Source organism: Micropterus dolomieu, linkage group LG08 (assembly GCF_021292245.1).
Source record: "Micropterus dolomieu isolate WLL.071019.BEF.003 ecotype Adirondacks linkage group LG08, ASM2129224v1, whole genome shotgun sequence".
NCBI lineage: Eukaryota > Metazoa > Chordata > Actinopteri > Centrarchiformes > Centrarchidae > Micropterus > Micropterus dolomieu.
The window spans coordinates 5,445,636-5,469,797 of NC_060157.1; the positions used below are offsets into that span (position 1 = coordinate 5,445,636).

Genomic DNA, 24,162 nt, shown 5'->3' on the forward strand with positions numbered 1-24,162 from the left:
ACATTGTGGAAGGCAGTAAGTTGTATAGTTGTATCTCCAAAATAAGGGTCGCAATATCCCAAACCCCACAACAACACAACTTGCTACCTCACCACATCACAGCTACAGACACATCTGTCCCAGCAAATTATTAAAAAACCCCACCAAACATAGTAACCTACATGTGAATCCATCGTACAGTTAAGTCTAAATCTTAATTTTAAGTCGTGTACAATTGAGCTACAATTTTAATAAGCTATGTCAAGGATTAGGTATTTGCATATATCTTAGTGCATCATTTTCTACATGTTTGCAGCAGGGGATTCTGAGAAAATCAAGCTAATTTAATAGAAAGAGTGAATATGACTAGTCAAGATCATTCATAAGACAAATTAGTTAACAGCCAGGGACACACCAGGACAGCAAGATACAGAATATAACAAGCAAATTATCCTCACTGTTGGTCACAAATGGCAACTGAACGCAAAGTGGACAGGCTGGAGATCTCCATCATGTAGGTGATGGGTTTGGTTGCCGTGAGAAAGACAGTAGGCTGTATAGTTATCTCCCAGATCTGGTGTGATCCTAAAACTATACAAACTACTACCTCATCCCACAGCCCCCCCTTCTTCTCTGGAATCTATACTTCTCTTTACTCTTACCTTTCTGCATAGCAGCAAATACTCGTGACCCTGTTATCTGGTGACACATATCTGACCAGGACAAAATATGAGACAGCAGGAGATGATGCAGCCTAATGTTACTTCTAAAAGAGGCTTCCTGTCCTTGTAGGGTCTCCATTCCTGAACCTAGGGAACAAAAAAATTAACATCCTGTAAAATAAGCAGCATAACGAACCAGCCTCACCACCAACGCACATCAAACGTACCAACAGCAATGACTGAGCGACCGCTAACATTTCCTGCTGATAGCTAGTATCATAAATCAGGTGAGGCTAACAGGCTAACCTGGGCACCATCTCAGCCTTTAAAGCTGGTTACTATTAGCCACTAGGTTTGGGCAAATAAGCCCTTGTTGACAGTACGACGATATCTCTTATATGAGTAAGAGCGAAATTATCCGTGCTGCTTTTTTTGTATGGTGGCTAATTTAGCCTTTAACTGCAACACCAGCAGCCTGCCTTCAGATAGCCAGCTAGCCAACAGTGTTAACAAGCTAGCTGACAGCTAGCTAGAATTGGCGGTTCTCGACCTCTCACTCCGACTGCTGTCACATCCGCCATCCCGCACGTCCTCGCAGGCCCCGCGGCCGTCTCTGTACCTGTACCGGTAGCGATGTTAGGCTCGACGCAGACTACTAACTCGTACCCAGTATCGACCTTTCACAACAAAAGTATCGCAGCAAGATGTTTCGATGCCTCGCCTCACCACGCCAAAAATCACGTGACCGCCCCCCAAACGAGGCCTCACTACGTCACGCTCGTATCAGAGGGGGGTGTCGCGCCATATTTGAATGCGGGGTGTTCTCTGTCAATCTGCCGCAGTATTTAAAAACAAACAAACACAGATGTAGGTTCTGTTTAAATAGTTTTTATAATACCAGGTTTATCGAACAAAAATAACAATAAAACATGTTTTCGGACAAAGCGTTTAATCGTGGCCTCAGATTCAATCCATCTATTAAAAAAAAAAAAAATAGAAAACCGCAACCAACGGTTCGACCAGCAGATGCCGCCATTTTGGACTGTATAAAATGAAACAATTTTCAACACAATTGCTTCATAGTGATTCGGGGATTCACTAAGATTCGTATCCAAAAATCACTATATAACGGCGTGAATTTCCCGAACTCGACGTCTGTTTGAGAATTGGTCTGTTTCGGTTTACTTCATGTAGCTCCTCCTCGCCATCTTTCCTAGCAGAGGGTTTTTGTGGTTGCTGCCTGAGTGCTGAGGGCGTAAATATCTCGAGATCTACGGGACTTAATGAGACTTCAAGTGTAGAATATCAATCATGTTTGTCAGTTTGACGTTATCAGGTTACAAAATAAAGTTTAAACATGATTTCGATGTTGTTCGACTGTCTAAATATCTCCAATTAACACTTCTTATTGTAAAACGACGATTTGCTGTTTCATGTAAGTTCTTATATTTAATATTTCCTTGATGGGTCTAGTTTTTCATAACCATTGGAGACCACAGGGAGTCATTACACCCGGCAAAGAAATAGTCCAGCACATAACTTGTAATGTAAAATAGTAAATTGTTAATAGTTCTTACACTTTGTCTGAATCTGGTAATCTGAACAAAAACCAAACATGTGACTTGTTAAGTGAGCTGTAGAGGTGCTGGTAGGTGGATTTTGTTACCTTTAGATGGAGCCAGGCTAGCTGGTTCCAGTTTTAATGCTAAGCTAACCCGCTGCTGGCAGTAGCTTCATATTTACAGAACAAACAACAGTGGTATTGATCTTTACATCTATAAATCACAGCAAAATATGCAAGCCCAAAACTACTTTTCTTTTAAATTTCACAATTAAGTATTCAGTTACTTCTGAAATCCAAATTATTGTGGCATTTTTTCGCTTTAATAAAATAGGGATGACATTGGTGTTGAATCAGTCTTTCAATTCAGCTTTAAAGCCAACTTAAATTTTTAAAGAAATCAAGACACTGGACACAGCAAATACTTTTTTTACTAAAAGAATAAATTTTATTTCAGCACTGTAAGTCATTTCCCAACCAGTACAAACATGACTGCCATCTTTGTCTCTTTCTGAACCATTCCTCCCCTCCCTCTGTGAGATCAGACCACCAACAGCCAGACAAAATAAAAAAAAATAAAAATTAAAAAGCCTTTCTTTTTCTCATCTTTCCACTAACGGTCTGGTGCTTCCATAATGCTAACGATGACAAATTATACCAACCATAATTATAACAGCAATAATGATGATGATAATATTTCTATAACAATAATATTATGGATAGATTTTTAACCATTTTCGCTGCACAGGTAGTTTTGGGGGCAGGCCCTGGGTGGTAAAGTACATGCATTGGTACACTTGTGGCTGAGGGCATCACTGACAAAGATGTCAAGAAACGGCCCACAATGATCAACTTGAGCCCTTTACTTGGACTCAGCAATAGGGGAGGGGGGGGAATTATACTGGAGCTTGGAGGACTTTTGAGGAGGGGAGTGGCAGTGTAGAGAGAGACAGACAGAATAGGGACCTTTATTCAAACTGGACAAAATGCTGTGAGAACCCTGCAAATAGATCAGAACAGGTACAACACAACTGATGAGTTCTTTCCACCTTCTGTATGACAGACAATAATACTGTTTGATGTCTACAACACTACATAGTACATTTCTGTTCTGGGACTTTTGGTTCTCTTTACATTGTCAAGCTCTTCAGAGATGCTCCCATTTGCGCAGGCAGAGAGGCAGGGTGCTTTTATTATTTCACCAGTCACAGAGGGGGTGAATTTTCCTTGCTACACATCAGCTGAGATTTTTTTGCAGTTACACCTTCCTCTTGCCTTAGACAAGAACATTTTTATGGATTATAAAACAAGGCTCTAAGTCATGGATTGTAATTTGTTGACAAGAACTCTGTAGTATTATCTTTAAGGGCTGCAATAATTATCTACATTTCCAATTAATGTTTACATCGTTTTTTTTTTTTTATTACCTGATAAATAGTTTGGTCTACAAAAAGTCCATCAAAAATTCCTGAAGCCCAGGGTGATGGATTCAAATAGCTTGTTTAATTTAACCATAACAGTCCATAACCCAAATATTTAGTTTATGCTCACATATGGCAAAGAAAAGCATAAAATTCTCCCATTTCAGGTGCTGGAACCAGCAAATGTTTGGCATTTTTGCTTGTGAAAATGACCAAAATAAATATTTTGTCACTAGAATAAATCGATTAATAGACTAATGGCTGCAGCTCTAAAAAGAAATGCTACCAACTGAAAAGCTGGAAGTACAGCTTGTTTCGAGCAGATGAATCAATTAATTTCTTATCTATTTATTTAACCATCTTTACAAATTTCTTTACCATACAGGTAAAAATGTTAATTTTTGCAATCCACATTTTATGACATCTATATTGGGAGGCCAACGAATCTCAGATTTGTGTTTTGAGGAAAATTCAGCCACTTTCAACAGCCTCCATGCCCACATGTGAAGAGACTCAGTATAGTAAGAAGGTGATCTATCAATCTGAGTCTGGGAAGTTAAAGGCAAGTTTGAGAGAGCACAACAATTACATGTAAGAAAAATGCTAAAGAGGGCGCCAAATCCCCAGCACGAGTGAAAGATCAGGTGTCGTTCGTCCTGTGTTTTAGTGTAGATCAGAAGTCAGAGCGTGCGGTGGTTCACACAGCCTAAATTCAGTCAATTAAGAAGTTAAAACTGAGCGTGAGCGAGAAACAGGAGTAGTGAATTCACCGACAATGCCAAAACACATGGTCACATGTCTAAACCTAACTACCCCGCTCACTTACTCACTGTCCACACAAACACACTACCTTCCTTCTTCCCTGTCTGTCTGCGTCTCCACGAAAACCACAGTGTAAAAACACCGTTACCTCACAGACTTGTCAGATAAATCACACATGCTGTAATGTCATTATATATATATATATAATCATACTCATCAGAAAACGTGTTACTCGGGGGCAAACCATCAACGCTGGGGGGTAACAGGGGGCTTTATAAGGGGAAGCTAGGTGTACTTTGGTTCTCAGGTGTTGACAAGAGATGTTTTGCTGCTTTGTGCAAGGGCGCAGAGTTCAGCTTAGATTAATAATGAGTCGACCACAAAATTGTTATCAGGGATATTATGAGAATCATAATACATAGTGCAGACGACAATTTTCAATTCATAAAACGGGCAATATTTACTTACGTACATAATAAACGGTGGTCTAAAGATGCCATATAAAATACAGGTAAGGAAAAATGCAATCATTACAGTTCAAATCTCTAGGTTGGCTAAGCGTATTTCAGTACTAACTGAAGCAATGGTAGAAGGATTAGATTAGAAGATGTAATAACATTAAAAATAGTAAGAAAAACACATTTGCACAATTGAATAAAACCGTTTTGATTTTTTTTTCTGATTTTTTTTCCAGACTCTGGCTAGATACATACAGAAACTGATTATCAACGTTAATATAACCTTTACTGTTAGTTGGGTTGATTAAGGGGCGGGGCAGCCCAAAGAGAAAATAAAACAAAAAAAAACAGGCCAATATAAACGGTCCTAAGGGCTAAAGGAGAGGCAGAGAGGGATGTGACAAGGGTGAAAGAGAGAACTGAGATACGGGGGGCTGGAGGGGTAACCTGTCTGTAAAATATCTGAGTGTATTTGTGTGTGAGACTGCTTTTAATGAGAATCAGTGGGCATGGTTGAGTGTGTGTGTGTGTATGTGTGAGTGGATGGATGCATGTACTCTTATGAGGAAGATTTTACGGGTGGGGTGGAGAAAAGAAGTGAATGAACAGTTTTGGGGGTGTGTGTAGAGAGGAGAGGCTGCGGGGGAAAGTGTCATAGCAGGCGGAAGGGGGGTGTTAGGATAACGAGCATAAAAATCACTGATCAAATATCTATTGAACTAAAACAGACAAGGACAAGAGAGGGACACTACATCATGTATTGTGTTGACTTTTTTTTCCATACTAGCTACTGTGTAACTCAGGGTTTAACATCTATGTATCTGTGTGTGTTTCTGTGTTCATGTGTTGTGTGTGTGTGTGTGTATAACGTGGTTGTCTGTGTGCCTGTACCCGACACCTCTTTAACATGTACTTTTAATCCGTCCATGCAAACTTGAGAAAATGTGGGATTATTTATTTTTTTTAGTCAGCAGAATGTGTTACCAAAATGATCTCTGATGAACTGACGACCACTCCACTGGGAACTGAAACGGCACAAAATCACTTCAGCACAAAAGCAGAGCGAATGCTGCTGGTAACAAATGCAACTGATTACCTGTCTTGCCGTGCGTGTGTGTGCGCGCGTGTATGTGTGCGTGTGTGTGTGTGTGTGTGTGTGTTTATAACTGTTAATCTGGCGAGCAAATCGAGAGAGGGCATCATATACCACATCACACTCTGGCTCGCCGCAGAAAAGCCATCTTCTAACAATGTACTGTTGCGATACACATATTTGTACTAATGTCAAAAGTTGAAAGCAGTTAAGTATATGACTCCTAGTAATTCTAGACTTAGTATTTCGGCCAGTGGAGCTATATTCTCTAGCCTAGTCTTTGTGTCTGTATTACAGTCCTGTGTTAAGCCCGACGCTGTTACCTACTCTTAACCTATAAACACCTACAGCACTCGTATGCTTACTCCCTACCAATAACGGTTAACAAGTCTGAACCTCTGATTTTATTTGGTGTTGGTGTAAGAGACGGCGGCGCGGCCCAGACCTGTGATGATGAGCGTAGGCCTACGCTCATGGCTGGGACAACTGTCAGCGTTTCACTGTAAATGGTTGAGTTCATAACTGAGGGGATGTCTGACACGACTACATTAACACTTACATATATAGTCAGGGTTTGTCCTTCAAAACGGCATTTCATAAGAGCTTTTTCCATGTCAATTTTGTGGCACACGATAGAGCACAAGTCATCAACATAGTAAGAAAATAAGGTGCTTCTTGTTGACTTGCCTTTTTTTAAACATAGTGAGCTCATTTCAACCTCTCTTAGTAAGTTTACAGAGATTACAATGTTCAAGGCCAGCATCTCTCAGGCAGTTATCCGTCGGTCTTACTGCTTTTACATTTGTGGTTGTGCTACCAGGAACTGGTAAGTTGTATTTCTGTAGTCAGATGAAATCTACTATGGGGGACACATCTCATTCTCTACAAACATAAGTGCTCTAATAAAACAATTCATTTTCTTAGAAGTCTCAGATTATGAGCGGTACACTCAGGTCCGCCGTGAGGCCTCTCTCTCTCCTGTCACATGTGATCCAACCCATAAAGCCTCTGCCGTGTTCGGCTGAGGTGCTTCAGGGCAGGGAAGTGCTTCCTGCTGGTCTAAAGTGACACACCAGAGCTCTGCGGGGCAACAGCTCTTAGTGTTGGGCTATTGTCATGACAACAGTTGCTCAATCGCCACCAGACGGGTGGAGGGATCTTTGATGCATTGTTGCCACACCTCTTTCATATCACTGGCTGCCTCAGTCGGCTAGCCTTATTAAAATACACTTTGGAAATAAACTTTTTAGAAATCTGAAAAGATTCCCAGGAATCCTTGATTTGGAAAATCAGGAGTCTTTTCAGCTTCATTGCAAAGTTCTTGATTGAACGTGAGGCCAGTCTGAAGGGAACTCTGCCTAGCAGCAGTTACCCAAATTCTCATCATTCATTTCCATCTTTTGCTGGGCAGCATAATTTTTTCCTTTTTGGCCTTAACTCCAGAAGTTGCCTCAGAGTTTTTTTTTATTTCTTTATCACCTGGTAGAGGACTGTCCAGTGTGGTTTAACATTTTTAAAACAAAGTGCTTCTTTGTTTGAAACCACTCTGTTCACATTCTGACGTCTCTCAAATAGATCTCTACCTTTAAATGTAGTTCTACAAGTCATTATCATTTACTTATGCGTAGGGGGGCACCCCTAACAGACTGTCAATTCACCTGTATGGGGGCTTGTTTCAAATTCATTATATTTAAATACAACATTAAGTGCTTCTGTTGGGAAAATACAATCAAAGCTTTGGGAGAAGGGGACTAGGGACAAGGGGAGAGAATATAATAATGCACTTTTTTTTGAGGATCGGGATATTATCTTGCATACTTTGGAGCATAAGGTGCATAAATCCATGGGGTCTCTTACCACAGCTAAGCAATAGGCTATGCTACATTGGTCAAAGTAAGATAGCACGCTAATACCATGGTGGTGCAGAAGTGCTCCTGTGATAGATAACAAATCAATCAATAAAGGGGGTTTGTTGCTAGTTTGTATACAAACAGTGTGTTTAGCAGTGCTGCTAGAGTTGGGAGACAAGGGGGACTGCACAGAAGAATGGTACATCACTTTGTTAACATTTTTCCCACATATCCAGAGTCAAACTCTGAACACCTCTCTGAACTCATGCAAGAGAAACCTCACACGAGCTGGCAACAAACATCAACACACAACCGCCGACCATGGCGACCAGGCCTAGATGCTGTGAACCATGGAAACCACATCCACTGCAAGCTTAACATCTGTGTGCAGAGATTCAAACAATGGGACAATTAAAAACACAAAATAAAAAAACTGTACTGATACCCATACGTAAGAAGGGGCTTGTTTAAGTGGTGGGTCATAATGGGGGGTGGGGGCTTGAAGCTTATTTTACTCTGAGTGTGGGGAGGGAGGCATTTAGGATTTTTTGAGGGGTGGGGCGCTTACAGACTCATGGAGAAAACCTCTCTTCGTAAAACAATGTAAAACCACATGAGAAAACTAAAAAGGAAGTAACAGCTAACTGCTTTAGTCTATCACATGGAGCAGCAGAGAAGAGGAGGAGGAGCCTCATTTCACGTCCTGCTCCATGTGATAATGTGCACAGCTAGTAGACAGGGCTACAAAAACAGGGGAAAGGCAGTCGAACACAGAGAACTCTCTCAGAGCAGTGCATCCGGCGAAGGACGCCATCACTCCTCTTTCTGTAGTGCTCCGTCTGACGGGCAGTCGTCAAGGCAACAGGGGGCCTCCACTTCCACCCCCTCTGATTGGTTGTCTCTGCTGGCTAAGGCACAAGGGATTGGCTGGGCCAGGGAGGCCAGCTCCAAGGGCTGGCCGATGGCGGAGGCTGCTGAGCTGCCGTTCAGCTGCTGAGTCGCAACCTCTGGCGTGGAGCCCGCCTCCTCTGAGGGCTTTGGGGGACTGCTAGATGGGGGGGGTGGCGACGTCTGGAGGACAGTCAGACAGCATTTTAACAGAACAGCAGGAGGCATGATGGCAAGTAGGAATGTGACAAGAAAAAGAGGGAATTTAGAGCTGTGATGCTCTCTGGTGATCACTTTTCATGTAGGAATATAGATCACATGAATTAAGAGCTTTGTGTAAAAGTTTGGTCCGCTGCTCGTGTCATACCTGTGTTCTGTTGGCAGGTGCCTTTTTCACTCCCCTTACTTTTGCGGGAATCTCTTTTCCTCTCCTGTGACGAAGAAACAGAGACGTTCGGATGTGGAAGACAACCAGTATCAGTAGTTCACTCGGCCAGTGTTTAAGGAAGATTTCACACACAATAAGTACATGGTAGCGAAATAAATCCATGCGGGCAGTTCACTTCAAGTTCAACTTTGATGAACAATTTGACGGCTCTCAACCAACAGCAATCACCCTTTCCATTGTGACAACCTATTCTAAAGTCAACTCCTAAATGTAGGAATTTATTTTTTCCAATACATAAAAATTGTAGACGTGATTCTCATCTTCTTCTCATCTACAATTCTGAATCGACTGACAAATGGCAAACATAGATTTCTGTAATGTTGACAGAACAAATAAAGTGGAACTCTCGCGAGGACACAGCAGCACCTGGGTAGTGTACTTTGCAAAAACTCTGAAGAAAAGAACTGTCAACAGTCTCGTCAGTTCTGGATGACGCCAGCTTTTCACAGTACTAAAGTTCCACCAGTGTATTCCACGCCGGTGGAGACAAAACTATAACAACACACGTAGTGTAAGATGCTTCCAAATTTGATGCAGCTTAATTTTTAAATACAAAAGCTGTATCCTTTCACACACTTTCCTCTGTTTTTTCTTTTTTGGTAGTCATGTAGTGAGTTTAATCAGGCCCAGTTAGGTTAACTGCCAGACATGTTTCATATTACCCTTCAGTGGAATAAGGACAGAAGTGAACGGTTTGGCACACAGTTTACTGGAGTAAGAGCCTGAAAGTAGTAGTAGAAACAGTAGTCCCATTTCTATTCATCCAAAGATTCCTACCCATACAAAAATGCAATGCAAAAGCCCTATAACTAAATAATGTGTCAATATTTTGAATATCAACAACTAAACCATGGTCATCATAATGACAACATATGCAATGTTGTTACAACTTTGTAAAGTAGTGGTTTCATAGACAAAAAGCTCATTTTTGATAAAAACAGCATCATCTTACTCACCCTCTTCCTGCTCCCACTGACACCACCTGCATGTTGAAACCCCCTCTCCCACGGATTGGTTTGTTCCCAGCCCACTGGCCAACAACCATGCCCGCTATCTCCAGTTTTCCTCCCTGAGGGGGGATGGACTGAATGCCTGAAGAAAGGAGAACAGAAGTGACCACTGAGATCTTTCTTTTTATAGTCTCAAGAAGGAATCTATAGCTGTGACCCAATTCCATACTACACACTACCTCTATACAGTATCAGTGTTTCCCATATGTTCATTTATTTGTGGCGGCCCGCCACAATATCAACGCTGATAGCCACATATTGATTTTCATTTTTTTATACCAGGCCTATTTAAAATCGTATTTGATTGCAGAGCACCGTAGCGCAAATTATACCTTTGAATTTCCTTTTTGTTGAAAGGAGCTATACAAATAAAACTTGCCTTCCCATGTAAAGTCAAATAGTTATTTTTTCTTTGTGTTTCATCACCATCCACAGTCATTTTTTCCAGTTGTCAGCTGCTTCTCCATTTATGCATTGCATTGTGGGACAACAGTGTACATCAACAGCATAATGCATATTGATTGTTTTCAGTATGCTCCATTTTCTTACGTCTCCACTGTGAACACAAACCTCAAAGCTGCCTAGAAGTGTGTGTAGTATGGAATTAGGATGAAGTGAAGGGGAAATCTACATCCATTTGAAGGTCAAAGTATGCTTAAAAACCAACCGGTAAAAAGAAAGCATCTCTGTACCTGGGAAGGCTCTGGGTCTGTGCTGGGCTGGGTGATGTGGATGATGTGGGTGATGATGAGGTGGCATGCCGCCCATGGGGCGAGGTGGGTAGAGTGGAGGCATGGGGTAGAAAGGGGGCATCATGGTGGGGGGGAGGAAGGCAGGAGGTGGAAGTGGAGGGGGAGGAGGAGGAGGGCGGGACAGGTTGATGCCTTCGAGGATTGCCTGACGCATCTTCTCGACCTTGGACACCAGCTCCTCCTGCAGAGCAGAAAGAAAACTGAGACTGAGCCATCCAGGTACAGAGTTATTGATGTGAAAACACCACACAGCCCGGGAATGTCTGAGTGGGGACACGGAATAGTAGAGAAGATAAAATGAAGCAGATCAAAATCCAATCCTTTACTAAACTACAGTGCTAGTGTTTCTTTAGTTCAAACAACTCCAACAGCGAGATTCCTCTGCTCTCGAGTGGATCACATCAAGTCCATTTCAGGAGTCGTATTCTCCAATTTAATCTTTCATAAATTTCATATCAGTAATTTGAGCTTATGAACTTTATGGCCTCTAATTGGGACCTTCAGTGTTTGGATCAAGAAGCTCGAGAAAAAGGCTGAATTTAGGAGGCTATAGCTGTTGTTTTAATGTGTCCGAAACAGACTGGATCGGACTCAATGACCTGTACTGGCAGATACCCAATATTATAGGACTTTGATCGGGACAAAAGAACTGTGTTCGTACCTGCCCTTCACACATGTCTAGCAGGGCTGCCCGGTCGCGGGCGGCCCGGGCCAGTTTGCTCTGGAACAGTTTGCCGTCAAAGAAACCCCAGGGGCAGCAGTGTTCCCATGGTAACGGCTGGCCGCACACATCATTGATGAACAGCGCTGTGTCAACGCCGGCCATAAAGAGGGAAGCAAGCTGCACACCTCGGGCATCCACCTTCTCCACCTAACGGCAAACACACAAACGTAACATGACAGCATTTTATAAGTAACACAGAGACGAATAGTAGAAACGCTAGAGGAAGTGAGTGCAGAAGAGTTGTGAATCATGAGGTTTTGTACACATGGTATGTGGGCGTACGCATTACATCTTGTCTCAAGGGAGACACTACCAAAATAAAATTTGCTTGTAACACCAAAACTACTTACATTCATTTTCGAGTGTAGTAAGATTAGTACATCCACCAGCACACAGTGTTTGAGGATGCATTAGTTGTGCAACTAAATTATAAACTCAAAACTGCACAAAGGGATTTAAACAAGAGCAAAAAAATGTTAAATTTAAAAATTACAATACAAACATGAGACTTGTGTGCAGAATCATCAGGTAAAACCCTGATTTATGATTATCCAACAATAAGGGAGTGATCGTGTGAAAAGTCCGTATGGGCAAGTCATGCCACTGCAGCATCTTGGCAACACCTCTGGGCAGCTATTTCGGACCCTCAAGACCAGGCTCCTATCTGAATGGGGAGAGAGCCAGAACTGCACTTTTACTTGTCACCAGGACATAAAAACTTCATGACTAGAATCAGCAGTAAAATCTAATAAAAAAATAAATAAAAAAATGCTGAAAAAGTTTGACAACTTTGCCCCAAAATAATGTTTAAAAAGCGTTTTTCCCCGACCGGTTGAATTTCTACTACGCATGCGTCACTACTACCACGCATGCGCAGTCGCAGTAAAACAGACCCTTACGTCAGTGGAACCACACGATTGGCTGAAATATGATTCCCGCTTTGGCTGTTAAAAGAAGACGATTGGCTTTCTAGCGGGAGGGACGGGATAACTGTCATCCTTGCCGTTACGGGCTTTCTCCATAGAGTTGTATTGAGGATGTGATTGAGTGGCATGTCTCCTCTATAAAACGTCTGTTGTGTGTTCAGGCCATAAGTGTGCAAATTTTTCAAGCAGCATGTTACATACAAAGTCAATGCAAAGATGCAAACAGACACAAATACGCATCTGCATGAGCTGATCATTTTTAATTTCCTATCAGCGTTAAGACTCTCCTGACATCAACGAGAATCAGAAATCGAGGAGAAACATTTGTGGGCACCCAGAGCTCTACGATTCAACGTCTTTACTGTACGGAGGACTGAACAAAAAAAGTGGCATAGGAGAAAAGTGAGCAAAACCGTAAGACTATATAGTAAGTTCTGAAAATATGTTACTTGAGTCCAGCTATCGCTTGTACTTTACTTACCCAAGTTCGTACTAGTTTTGTTGCCTTCCACAGTACTCCCATTGGCTGTTAAGGGCAAATATTTGCTGGTTGCTAAATGTTCAAAAGAAATTCCAGCAAACATATTCACTCTGCGTTTGGTCTGAACACACCTCGAGGAGTGGGGTCTTACCTTGAGCTCCTGCAGCTGGTCGGGTTCGTAGAGCTGGCTGGAAACAGCCTGAGCCAGAAAGGCATCTAGCTCATGTCTCTGGAGGATCCTTCCCCCAGGCCACTGCATCATATACCTGACAGAGAAGGAAAACAAAGCTCACTTCAGAGCAGGAACACAGAACTACAGTGTACTGATGCGCTCCACGTGCAGTTAAATTACAAGGCTCTTATACATAGGATTGAGCATTGTGCATGACAGCAGACAGAACAAAAAAAGCAGAACACTAGTTAACTGTAGCAGCAGCCTGTTCCCCTCAGACATAGATGTTTGTTGCGTCGTTTTTCTGTTGGCACTCATCAGCAAGACTGATGAGTGCCAACAGAAAAACGACATGTACATGAAGGAGAATTATTTCTCTGCAGTGGCAGTGAACAAAACACATGCGCCCACTGCTTTATTCACAGATAAAAAAGATCTTTATGGCTGATGAGCAGTAACGTGAACTGTGATAAACAGCAGGGACATGGCTGTGTACGGACACTCCCCTACACACAGCGGAGAGCCTCTCATAGTAGAACCGCTAGCTCCGCTATAACACAGGTAAGCACACAGTGACTCTCTCAGAATGGCCATAAATGTGTTTGAAGTAACTGTCAAAGTCCCACCTCCTATCTGTCACAGAGATAGGAGAGTATCTTCTCATAGCTGGTTTACTCTGACTACCAGCTCTACCTCGTTGTCCTTGCTTCAACTGAGTGGTGGTCAGTTAGTCTCCCCTATAAGCCATAACCATCCGCTCCACACACGCATCGACAAAGTCTCCTTCAGCTGTTGCGCCCTCGCTCCTCTGTTGCATCTTTTAATAGTGGGAGAGACGGTCTAGCAGAGTTTGATGGTGTAGTTACCTTTACATGTTAATGGTTCCACCTGTTCTTTGCCAGTTGTGACAAGTCAACATGTCTTTGCTTGCAAAGCACTTAAAGCCTGGCCTTGTAGGAATGTAATGTGACAAACCACAATTAATCAATTATAAAATTTGGCGACTTTTGCAGATCAACAAACAGACTAAGAGATTTTTATAAGTACATCCAGCAGCTTTAAACCTCCACTTATACAACACCAAAATCTTGATCAATGAGTCATTACATTTATTCTTTTAGCTGATGCTTTTATCCAAAGCGACTTGCTATACATGTCAGAGGTCATGTCACACACACCTGGAGCAACTAGGGGTGAAGTGTTTTGCTCAAGGACACAATGGTGGATGGGTGGGGAATTGAACCCGGGTCTGTCACACCAAAGGCATGTGTCTTATTGCGCCATCACCCCACCCCATCACCACCACCCTATTAGTTAGTACAAATTAAGTGACTTATTGACTAATCATTTCAGCCGTCGTGCACAGTGAAAATATCTGAGCAGAAATGTTGAAATATACACACTCGGTGCCTGACTCTCACTGGGCTGCTCATCACACTGCATTAAGGGCAACACACACACACAGATTTTTGTTAACTAAACTACAACCAGGAGTGGTGTAGAGCACCGTCATACCTGAGCACGCAGCACATAAGCAGCAGATGCTGTGGGACCTGTGCTGGGTTGAGGAGGGCTGGGCAGTCAGAGCGTAGACAGGCCAGGAAGGCCCTGGTTCTCCTGGAGCGGTCCTCGCTGGCACGACCCAACCACAGCCGCCGCAGGTTGGGACAGGTCCACTCCCGGAAACACAGGGCCGGAACCAGCTCCGGAGTCAGGGCTGACTTGGCTTTACCGCTGCTCCACTCTTTGACAATCACTGGAGGAACTGTAACACAGAGGCAAGAGAAGTTTATATAAAAACAACTCAGTAGAGACAATGACAGGGTTTTCAGTGACAGGCTTTGGAGCAGGCTGGTATATTAGCGCACTCACTCCTCCAAAGCTGCTAACGGTAAAAGTGCAGGTAGGGGTTCAGTGTGTCTCTCAAATATGGGCTGTTATGAGAGAGAGTCTATCAATCCCCTAAAGTGAATTAGCAGTGATTTAATTCCCACAGTTGAGGGAACTTTTAGAGAACACAGTTTTCTCACAGCAGATATTTTTAGTTTTCATTTCAGGAAAAGCACCAGTGTAACCAATAAATATGGCTCTATTACATTTAGATATATCAGAGAGCCACGCTAGTAAGTAATTAACGGTATTATTTACACCTCTTTGGCAAGTCATAATGTCCTCCATGGGAAAAGCCTTCAGGCTAGCATCAAAGCTTCAAACTTTTTTCCTCCCCTCCCCTTCTTAACCACTTGTCTGATAAGTCAGCAGATATGTAACCCATTACAAAAACAAATCTCATTCTTGAATGAAACAGAGAAAAAAACATAAGGGCAAGCGAGGACATATGATTTTACTGGTGTGGTGACCCAGTAAGAGACCAACTGGAAAAATTAAGCATGTACCACTGTAATGGCCTGGCTCAACAAAAGGGAGACACACCAAGAGAGGCACGGTGGAGGTGTTAAAGCTCCAAGACACTGTATAATAATATGATATTCTGATATATGGATCTCCATTTCCGCAAATCTCCGGTTTTCAGAGTCGACACTTCAAACTGACTTGGAAAGGAAGGTGGTCGTGGTCATGTTCGCTACGTTAATTTGTCATGTGCTTGTGGTTCATACTTTTTTCTTAATTTTAAGATATTTTGTCATTTTTAACATTATTACTGATGTCTATTCTTCACCTTACCTACAAATACGAGAAATATATTATACACTCCCTTTCCCACAAGCACAAACTCACCACCACCAGACTCTGTATCACTGTCAATGAACTTAATTCAGGTTACAATAATTAACAATCTAGGATAACATGACAAAATCACCAAATGTTTTCCTAATTAGTAATGACTAATTAACTAACCATCACACATTATACTACATATAAAAACAACCAAAAAGACACCTATCTAAGTTAATTGGCTACCGAGAGGACATTATTTCAGAGCTCAGATAGTAAAGGCAGTTGTAAAAGACCAGTCTGATTCCAAGATATTCTCATCCACCCCTAACATCTATAGTTAGTTTTCTCAGAAATCATCAATTCAAAGAAACAAATCCATCTGTGGAAAACTTAAACCTTTGGCACAATTCCCAGGTAGAAATCTAAGAATACATTTGAGTATGTGCAGTCCATCTGTCTACCATTCGCTCCCCACGACCTACCTTCCAGGGGAGCCCTCTTGCGGAGAGCGAGTCTCTCCAGGCGGCGGTGTGTTTCAGCCAGACTGAAGAGGACGCCGTAGGCATACTGTCTGGCAGCACGGAACAGCAGAGAGGCAGGCGGGAGCTCAGAGTTACACTCGTCCTCTATACACACTGGCATCTTCATCTCTCCCTGAGGGGTGCGGTGGGTAGAGGGAGAAGAAAGGGAACAGGGAGAGATATTACAGGGAGGACCAAGAGCCAGGGCGCGAGACTAATGGCGTCCTGGGGACAATAGAAATGTGTTTGGGACGAAGAGAAACATTCTCTGGGACGCAAGGGATTGTGTGCGTGTTTATTTATTACTATCACTTAGCTAATGACAAACTGAACCGGCAGAGCACTGACTACAATGGAGCGCGTCTTCTCACGCTGTTACTACAGTCACTCTCACTGGCTGGCTGCTCACCTGTTCCCGCGTACATGTCCATCTATCCTCTCAGTCACAAACAGCTTGCAGACCTCTCAGACGTCACATCAATCTTCTCACCAAACAAATCTATATTATGATAATGTCAACTAGCAGCGAGAATCTTCTCCACCCAGCTGATGAATCTCGAGATACGGCGTGATAGTAAAGTAACCCTGTACTTTGCCGGCAAAGTATAGGTCAGGTAGATTTTTTAAAAATATTATAAAATATGCTGTTAATTTCATAATATTATGAGTTTTTCTGGACATCTCAGAGAACACAGATATGTGGGAGAGATTCTGAATGTGCAGAAAGTTTTGAACATGAACAGAAAACCAATTAAATCATTCATCATCGAGGTAAAAAGGTACCCCAACAGATAACTTTTCAGTTTTGTTTTTAAGTCTTCTTGTTTGAATCGAGCAATTCAATTAATTATCAATTTATCATCATTTATTAACAATAGGATAATAAAGTAAAGAAACAACATTTTGATTTTGGGACGCTTACATTAACTTCAGGACTGTTTAAATTGTTTTTCAGGACGGTTCCGGGAGGTGAAAAAAGTTAGTCTGGAGCCCTGCCAAGATTGATATATCACCTCCTCCTTTGCCATTTTTATAAGCCTTCTTTAATTAGGTGCCTTGAGGGCCTTGCAGAGAAAGAATACATGCTTGCAGAGACAAAGGCAGACAAAAGTAAAACATTAATTTCATCTAACTGAGGAAAACCGTTTACCTTGGTCAATATGTGGAAAATCTGGGGGTACATCAGCCCTCTTCGGTGCCTGTGCTCGGCTACACGAAGAACCTCAGCGCTAACCTAAAACGAAAAAACAAACTGCAAATTTCCAACCCAACTCTACAACTGTGCTGTGTCATTTGGTTTGAAGATGTGTGTTCAATACGGCACCTGAGGCAGAGGGGGCGTGGTTATGTCCATGTGACTCCGCGTCGCCATAGACAACAGTGAGGGAATGTGTGACCCGCTCCCGTTGCCTTGGGAACCGTCTCCAGAGGCCGAGCCCCCTCTTCCAGCAGGATCTTCCCACCGAGAGGGCTTGTCCGTCAAATGGCTGAAAGAAAGTGTTCATGGGAGTGTTTAGTCATCCTGATAGTCATCGTGTGTGTGTGTTTAACGCAAAGCTGAAGATACTGTGGCAAAAACACTTCGAAAATCGAATCGAAAAAAAAAAAATACGCTGAGAGTTGTTTTAGTGTCATTAACGGGCTGCTTCTGTCTTGTGTTGTCTGTATCAGAGTTTGACACATACACTACCACATGCGGTTTTATGTGCATATAAACAGTGCCACAAAACCACGCTTCAGCTATTCAGGGGCAGCCCTACATAACACCTGATTATCTAACTGAAAGGTACTGAAACAGAAAAGGGCAGTTTATTATGCTTGGCTGGAGGATTTTTTCACCTACCAGTCCTCTTGGCCAATGAGTCTAAACATGAGGGTGTTGTATTGTAAAGCCCCTTAAGGCTATTTTGTGACTTGTCGATTAAAGGGTCAACAAAACATGTGAAGAGAAAAAAAACAACAACAACAAAAAAAAGAACATGTGTAGATTGTAATCCCTGCAGCTCCATCCTCCTCCTCAGTAGCTGTAATCCCCGAATCGCTAATCGGTAGTTGGGATCCTTTACAGATTAAGCTTGTTGACAAACACCCTATTAACACCTTGTATTAACACGTGATCTTTACCCGGATAATAAACAATCCAATCCTGTCTTTTTGCTTGCGTCTGGTATTTTTCATGCGTTCTGGTTATCCTTATTTAGATCGGATCTCTGTTGTCTAGAGCAAAACCTCCACATCTGTAATTTGAGGTGGAAGCAAATCTGCCCCAGGCTCCCTTAAAAATAAAAAACAAGCACATAGTTTTGTGACTTGTTGAGTTAGGGGAAACTTTATTAACTTTATATTGTCAGCTACTCTGTCACTAGATAAATTACACGCCTTGCTAACAGCAGATCAGCTGCACCAGCGGCACAATATTATTTCTTACTGTATATCATTTATTTCTCACTCGTATAGCTTTCATTTTTCATGCAGTTCTGTTGTATAATTGCATATTTCTGCACTTTCATGGCACAGAGTACACTCATAATCAGTCACTAGAGGCACATTTCTTTCAGCGTTCTCGCTTGATGTACAAATATCTTTAGGCATTTACATTAACATGTGTTTTTCCCTATCCAGGTAACGTGTCCAGACATAGATTACATTTTAATACCAGGTGTAAATGGGGTGAAGAGGTCAGTCAGTCAACAAGTGATATAAAAGTGAATGTGATATAGAGCTGCTATAGACGCACGGTTTAAGGGGTGTCATGATCAAGTCTTTAAATACTGGTCACATCCGATAATTAAATTCCTAAAATTAAAAATTCAAATCAGACAAAAAAAAAACAACAGGAGTCACTCCTACATTTAGCACACCTTATTTCTTTCAAATACTGATTTTCTAAGTTTAAATTATTAACATGGTATGAATGAAAGTCTAACTGCAGAAAACGACTGAAGTTGACAAGATCTGCTACAGAGAAGACGAATCACTCTGTTGTAGTTGTTACAGGAACACTCACAGTCGTGTTGCTATATACAAAGAGGCAGTGTCCAGTAGATGTAGGACTTGTGTTGATTTGCCATCTGCAGTTCAGCTACACTTTGCTTGCTCTGCCTTGTTTGCCTTTATACCGGTCTCAGTGAGAGTGGATTAATATGTTGGTAAAGCAGGACCTGATATTGATTTGGAAGGCAGAGCACTTTCTAATCCTTTTCAGAGATGAAATAATGTGCTAGCTTCAATTATCTGTTATAAGGTATAGCTTTTTGTCAGACACATAAATCTTCCCTTACAGCTTTATTCAGACATGTTAGGACTGTTATGGATCAACGCCTGCACACACGATATGTGACTACTGGCGTGCGAGAGAAAACTGGAGGACAACGGTGACTTAAAGGAAAAGAACTGTAATGATATGAAGGAAGATGAGTGTTTGTTCTCTCACAGGCTGAGAATCAGTGATGGATTTTTAAACTTATTTTGTCATTCAAAATGAATTAATTAAATTAATTAATTAAAAACCATTTTGGGTACAAGGGACACTCACAAACACTTCTCACAAGTGAATCCATTAATGTCATCATTTATAAAAAGAACATTGCTGAGTACTGTATGAAGTCAGAATGTGCATAAGCATAGAATGGGATTAAAATGGGACTGAGACTCGTTTAATTCCTATTAGTCTGTATGTAATGCATTTTTCTGGATGTTCATTTATTTAGACTCATCTGATGTAAGAATCTAACGAACAACATATATTTTAAGAACCAACCTTTTCTTGGTGCATAATAGTTAAAAATTAATATATAAAATGTATCATAGCGCTTTTAAGGCAAAGAAGATTACGGCAGCAACAAACATTATCCATTTATCTGCTAATTCTTTTCTCAATTAATCAATCCAAACCCCAAAGATATAAAGTTTCCAATTTTAGAAGAAGAAAGAAAGCAGCAAATATTTAAATTTGAGAAGCTGGAACTAGAGAATTTAGGCATTCTTTTCTTTGAAAAAATATCAAATTGGTTTATTAAAGTTGTTGCCGATTAATTCTTTGTTGAAAATCACTGCAGCTCAAACAAGATGAAAATTTAATCTCTTTCCCTCTGTGTCTTTCACTTCGTGCTGCTGCAGTCTTGACATTAATGTTCAAATTCAATTTAGACTTTTTTTATTTAGAGAGAGAAATGTTAGTAGGTGACTTTTACATGATTTTTTCCCCAGATATGAGCAGTGTTTCCCCTTCGCGCAACTGTGACCGCCGCTACTAAAATTTCCGACACTCATTATTATATCAATGCGCTACTAATTTTCACTCACACTGTGCGAGCACGGTAACACTCATCGCTTTGCCTGCTTCCTCTCCTCGTTCTTCACAGAACATCTAAGCGACAGGTGGTGCTATAACAGCAGCGCAACTCTGAATCGGGAGTGAGATGTTGAGATCATCAGGTACAAACTTAGACTAAACTGGTGTAGCCTACAGCTCTGTCCTGTAGCCTACAGACAGGTATCCTAATTTATTTTTCAGTTTTCAGATGAGTCTGAAAATGTAATTGTTAGGAAAAGAGAGGACGCTGGTGACTGGAGGAGCTGAGGTTAGTAAAGCACATTAGTGATGCAAACTAGTCCTTTTAAGCTAATGAGGAGACGTTGCTTTTTGGATTTTAATGTACATATATAATGCACCTGAGAAGGGAGTTGGTTTCTCATGTTGCCTAATTTTTTATATAAATGTCTTTACAGATAAATGTCTAAAGCTGTAAACTGAAGACACAAAAGGCAAACATGAACAATCATATCTATAATGACTCTGACGTCATTAACAGGGTTTTCCTGCCATTAAGGCTTAGGGGGTGATGCCCAAAACATGCTGTGCCAGAAATGTATAATCACTGTGGAGAGCATCATAACCAACCAAATTACTTTCCCCAAATCTAATGACTGTAGTTCCTTCCCAGTAGACTGATTTTTGGGTGTTGATTGATTATCTGCTCTAGCTTTTCCAACTATTTGTTCAGAGATATGGTGAAAATAATGGCCCATGATGATGTGAAGTTACATATTTTTCATTGGAAAACATAAAATTTTCTTGGGGGAGGTCCCCAAAACCTCCCCACCCTCCTGACCATGACTACTACGACCAACACATTCATCTAAAGCTCACACTAAACTATGGGAAAACACTGAAATTTTAAGCTATTCTAATTTGCATCGCATGTTTACACAAGAGCAATGCTGCTGAGACATGTTGTGTTGGGGTTTTTATATTCAGATATACTGCGCACTACGCGCACAAAAAAATGTTTTGCTTCACCTCCGCTGCTACAACTCCATCCTAGGGGAAACACTGATGAGACTAACATGTTAAATTGCCTCTCTAACAGGAACTTGTCTCTCAAATTCCAGCAAGCTTTCTGTTGTGTTAACAGAGTAGGCCACAGAATTAAAACCACAACAACATGCTGCCATTCTGACAGGAATTTGCATAAAAGTCACTACTTCCCAGAATTATATTGGACTTAATTAATAAATTGACAAAAGAGCCAATTGCCACATATCCTTAAGTGCTTTTTTGTTGTAAAGTGTAACCAACATACAATGAAAGCTAAGCTCTCCTTGGGATTAGTCAAAACATGTGTTATGTAAAATGCTTTGCTCCACCTAAAATGCCAAAATGCCCTTTTCACTTAAATATAATTAGGGAGCTAACCGTTTGCTAAAACCTGGAAAGTGTAAACACAACTTTACTTTCTCTCTGTCTTACTTTGCGTTGCTGTCGTTGGGTTCATCTCCATCTGATGACGAGGAAGGAGACGGAGAGGGACCAGACTGGGTGCTGGTGTGATGATTGGGTAATCGACTTCCCCCCTGAGTGGAATCATATGGAGCCGACCAATCAGTGAAGCCCATCTTGCTCGTCAGTGAATCGTTGCAGTCTTGGGAAGGCAGCGGTGGGTTCTGAAACGGAGGGGTGGAACCAGGTCCGTATGGAGCATTTTGATAAGGTGGCTTTAACCCGGGAACCTGGGGAGGAGGGAACTGGGATTGGACAAGGTGGGGGGCACAGGAGAGTGAGGGGGGAGGAAAGGGGAGAATATGTCTCAGGGACAGGAACTACTATTGTCCTATTTTATTCCAGATCAAACTGGAAGAATCTAATCAAGGCTGGTGGGAGGATTTGCGATGGAAAAGACTGCACCCTCCTCCCTTAGCCATTTTCCCCCCCTAAATGAGCACATGCCACATAGGGATTTCAAAGAGCAAAAAAAACAATAGAAACTTAATCCACTCTGCTACATGTAGATTCATGTAGAGCAGAGGACGAATTACACACACATCAAAGAGGACAAAGGATTAACAAGATAAGGAATCTACCTGATTCTTTCCAAGCTGCATCGGTCCCATGTGGCCAGGTGGTCCCCCAAATGGATTGGGCCCATACCCAGGTACTAAGCATGGAGAGACAAAGGAACAGCGATGTAAAAAATAAATAAAATTACATAATGGTTTAGAGTATTGGTTCTGTTTCCTGAACAGTTTACTACTCACAGATGAAAGAGGAGGGCCCCATGTTGGGCGAGCGAGGTTTGGAGGCAGCTGAGAAATACTCCACAGCTTTCTTGAATCGCTCCACCTTGTCCTCCATACGGGACTGTAAAGGAAACAAAGCAATATGTTGACTACGTATCATGCTGGGATCATTACACATCTGTTGCAGACTAATTCCCCTTTGGACCAAAGCAAGGACCTGGATAACACGCAAGTTAATTTGTCAACACGAGTTTTTCCAAACTGACCTTGCGTTAACACGGGTCAACTCAGCTTAGGTCCAAATTAATAACTACAGGATCAGCGGGGTTGAGTTTTAATAACCGGCTTCATTTTAGATCTGGATCCAAATTAGTAAAATACCTGAATTTCTTAAAGGATAAGCAGGGAAATATTTTTTTAATTTATTGACAAAGGCTCACAATACTTTCTGACTTCCCTTCCGTCTGTGGCTCTTCGTCAAACACATTTGTTCCTACTGAAAACTTTAAAGGCTAAATAATTTCCTAAAACAGCTGGCCACTATAGTTTTTAGCAACTGTTACTCAAACAGGAGTAAATAGTGCATTTGTTATCGACTACTTTCAGCGGTGTACTGATATATATTTGGCGCTCCAGTGAGAATTTCTAGCAGTAGGACGATGTATATGGGATTGACTCAAAATTAACAAAACGTGCCACTGTATAATGGAGATCAATGGCACAGAGGAAAAAGATATATCCAGCTTTGGATCCACAGACAATACTTGAGGGATACATTCATTGTTGGTTTTGGTCTTTTCACGTGATTTGCTGATGATGAGACAAATACAGAACAAAAACAAACATATCCTTTAAGGTCCAAGTCTAACAAATGTCTCTACATCTGGCGTCTGCAAGTGATGGAATATAAGTACATACTGCTGTAACTCAGTTGTTTACTGGACTCAATGAACATGGCAGTGCAGCTCCACTAAACTAAACAGAGAAAAGAGAGAAATGCAACACTTGAAGCAACATTTTCAAGACAGAGGGGAGCCCCGAGTACTTTGCTTAAACATTTATCTGCCATACATCAAGTCACATGTAAAACGTTTTGATCACACAGCTATTTCTTATTTTGAGATAGGGGCCAGTACAACCTGCTTATTAATCATGTGCAACACAGTACACAGCTAAAAAAGTGATTTATTTAGTTGAAGTTGGATAAACAAAAAAGTAGAATTACTGTGACTGACTTCATTGTTAAATTGCTAATT

At 41.5% G+C, this 24,162-nt stretch overlaps 1 protein-coding gene across 3 annotated transcripts in view; it reads right to left on the reverse strand.

Annotated features, from left to right (window-relative positions):
* Positions 1–2,624: 2,624 nt before the first annotated feature.
* The window catches only part of fam120c (family with sequence similarity 120C), a 28,700-nt gene continuing 7,162 nt past the window's right edge, over positions 2,625–24,162 (reverse strand). Inside the window, exons 5-17 of one of the 3 annotated variants that reach the window (XM_046057664.1) lie at positions 22,925–23,027; positions 22,751–22,824; positions 22,140–22,399; positions 17,712–17,874; positions 17,538–17,621; positions 16,349–16,520; positions 14,703–14,952; positions 13,167–13,281; positions 11,546–11,755; positions 10,825–11,065; positions 10,079–10,214; positions 9,042–9,105; positions 2,625–8,857 (exon numbers count right to left, since the gene is read on the reverse strand). In XM_046057664.1, the coding sequence (XP_045913620.1) occupies positions 8,600–8,857; positions 9,042–9,105; positions 10,079–10,214; positions 10,825–11,065; positions 11,546–11,755; positions 13,167–13,281; positions 14,703–14,952; positions 16,349–16,520; positions 17,538–17,621; positions 17,712–17,874; positions 22,140–22,399; positions 22,751–22,824; positions 22,925–23,027 (2,130 nt within the window). In that variant the 3' untranslated portion in view covers positions 2,625–8,599. Of the gene's footprint in view, positions 8,858–9,041; positions 9,106–10,078; positions 10,215–10,824; positions 11,066–11,545; positions 11,756–13,166; positions 13,282–14,702; positions 14,953–16,348; positions 16,521–17,537; positions 17,622–17,711; positions 17,875–22,139; positions 22,415–22,750; positions 22,825–22,924; positions 23,028–24,162 lie in introns of all 3 variants that reach the window. The other 2 variants (XM_046057665.1, XM_046057662.1) reach the window with 2 other exon arrangements.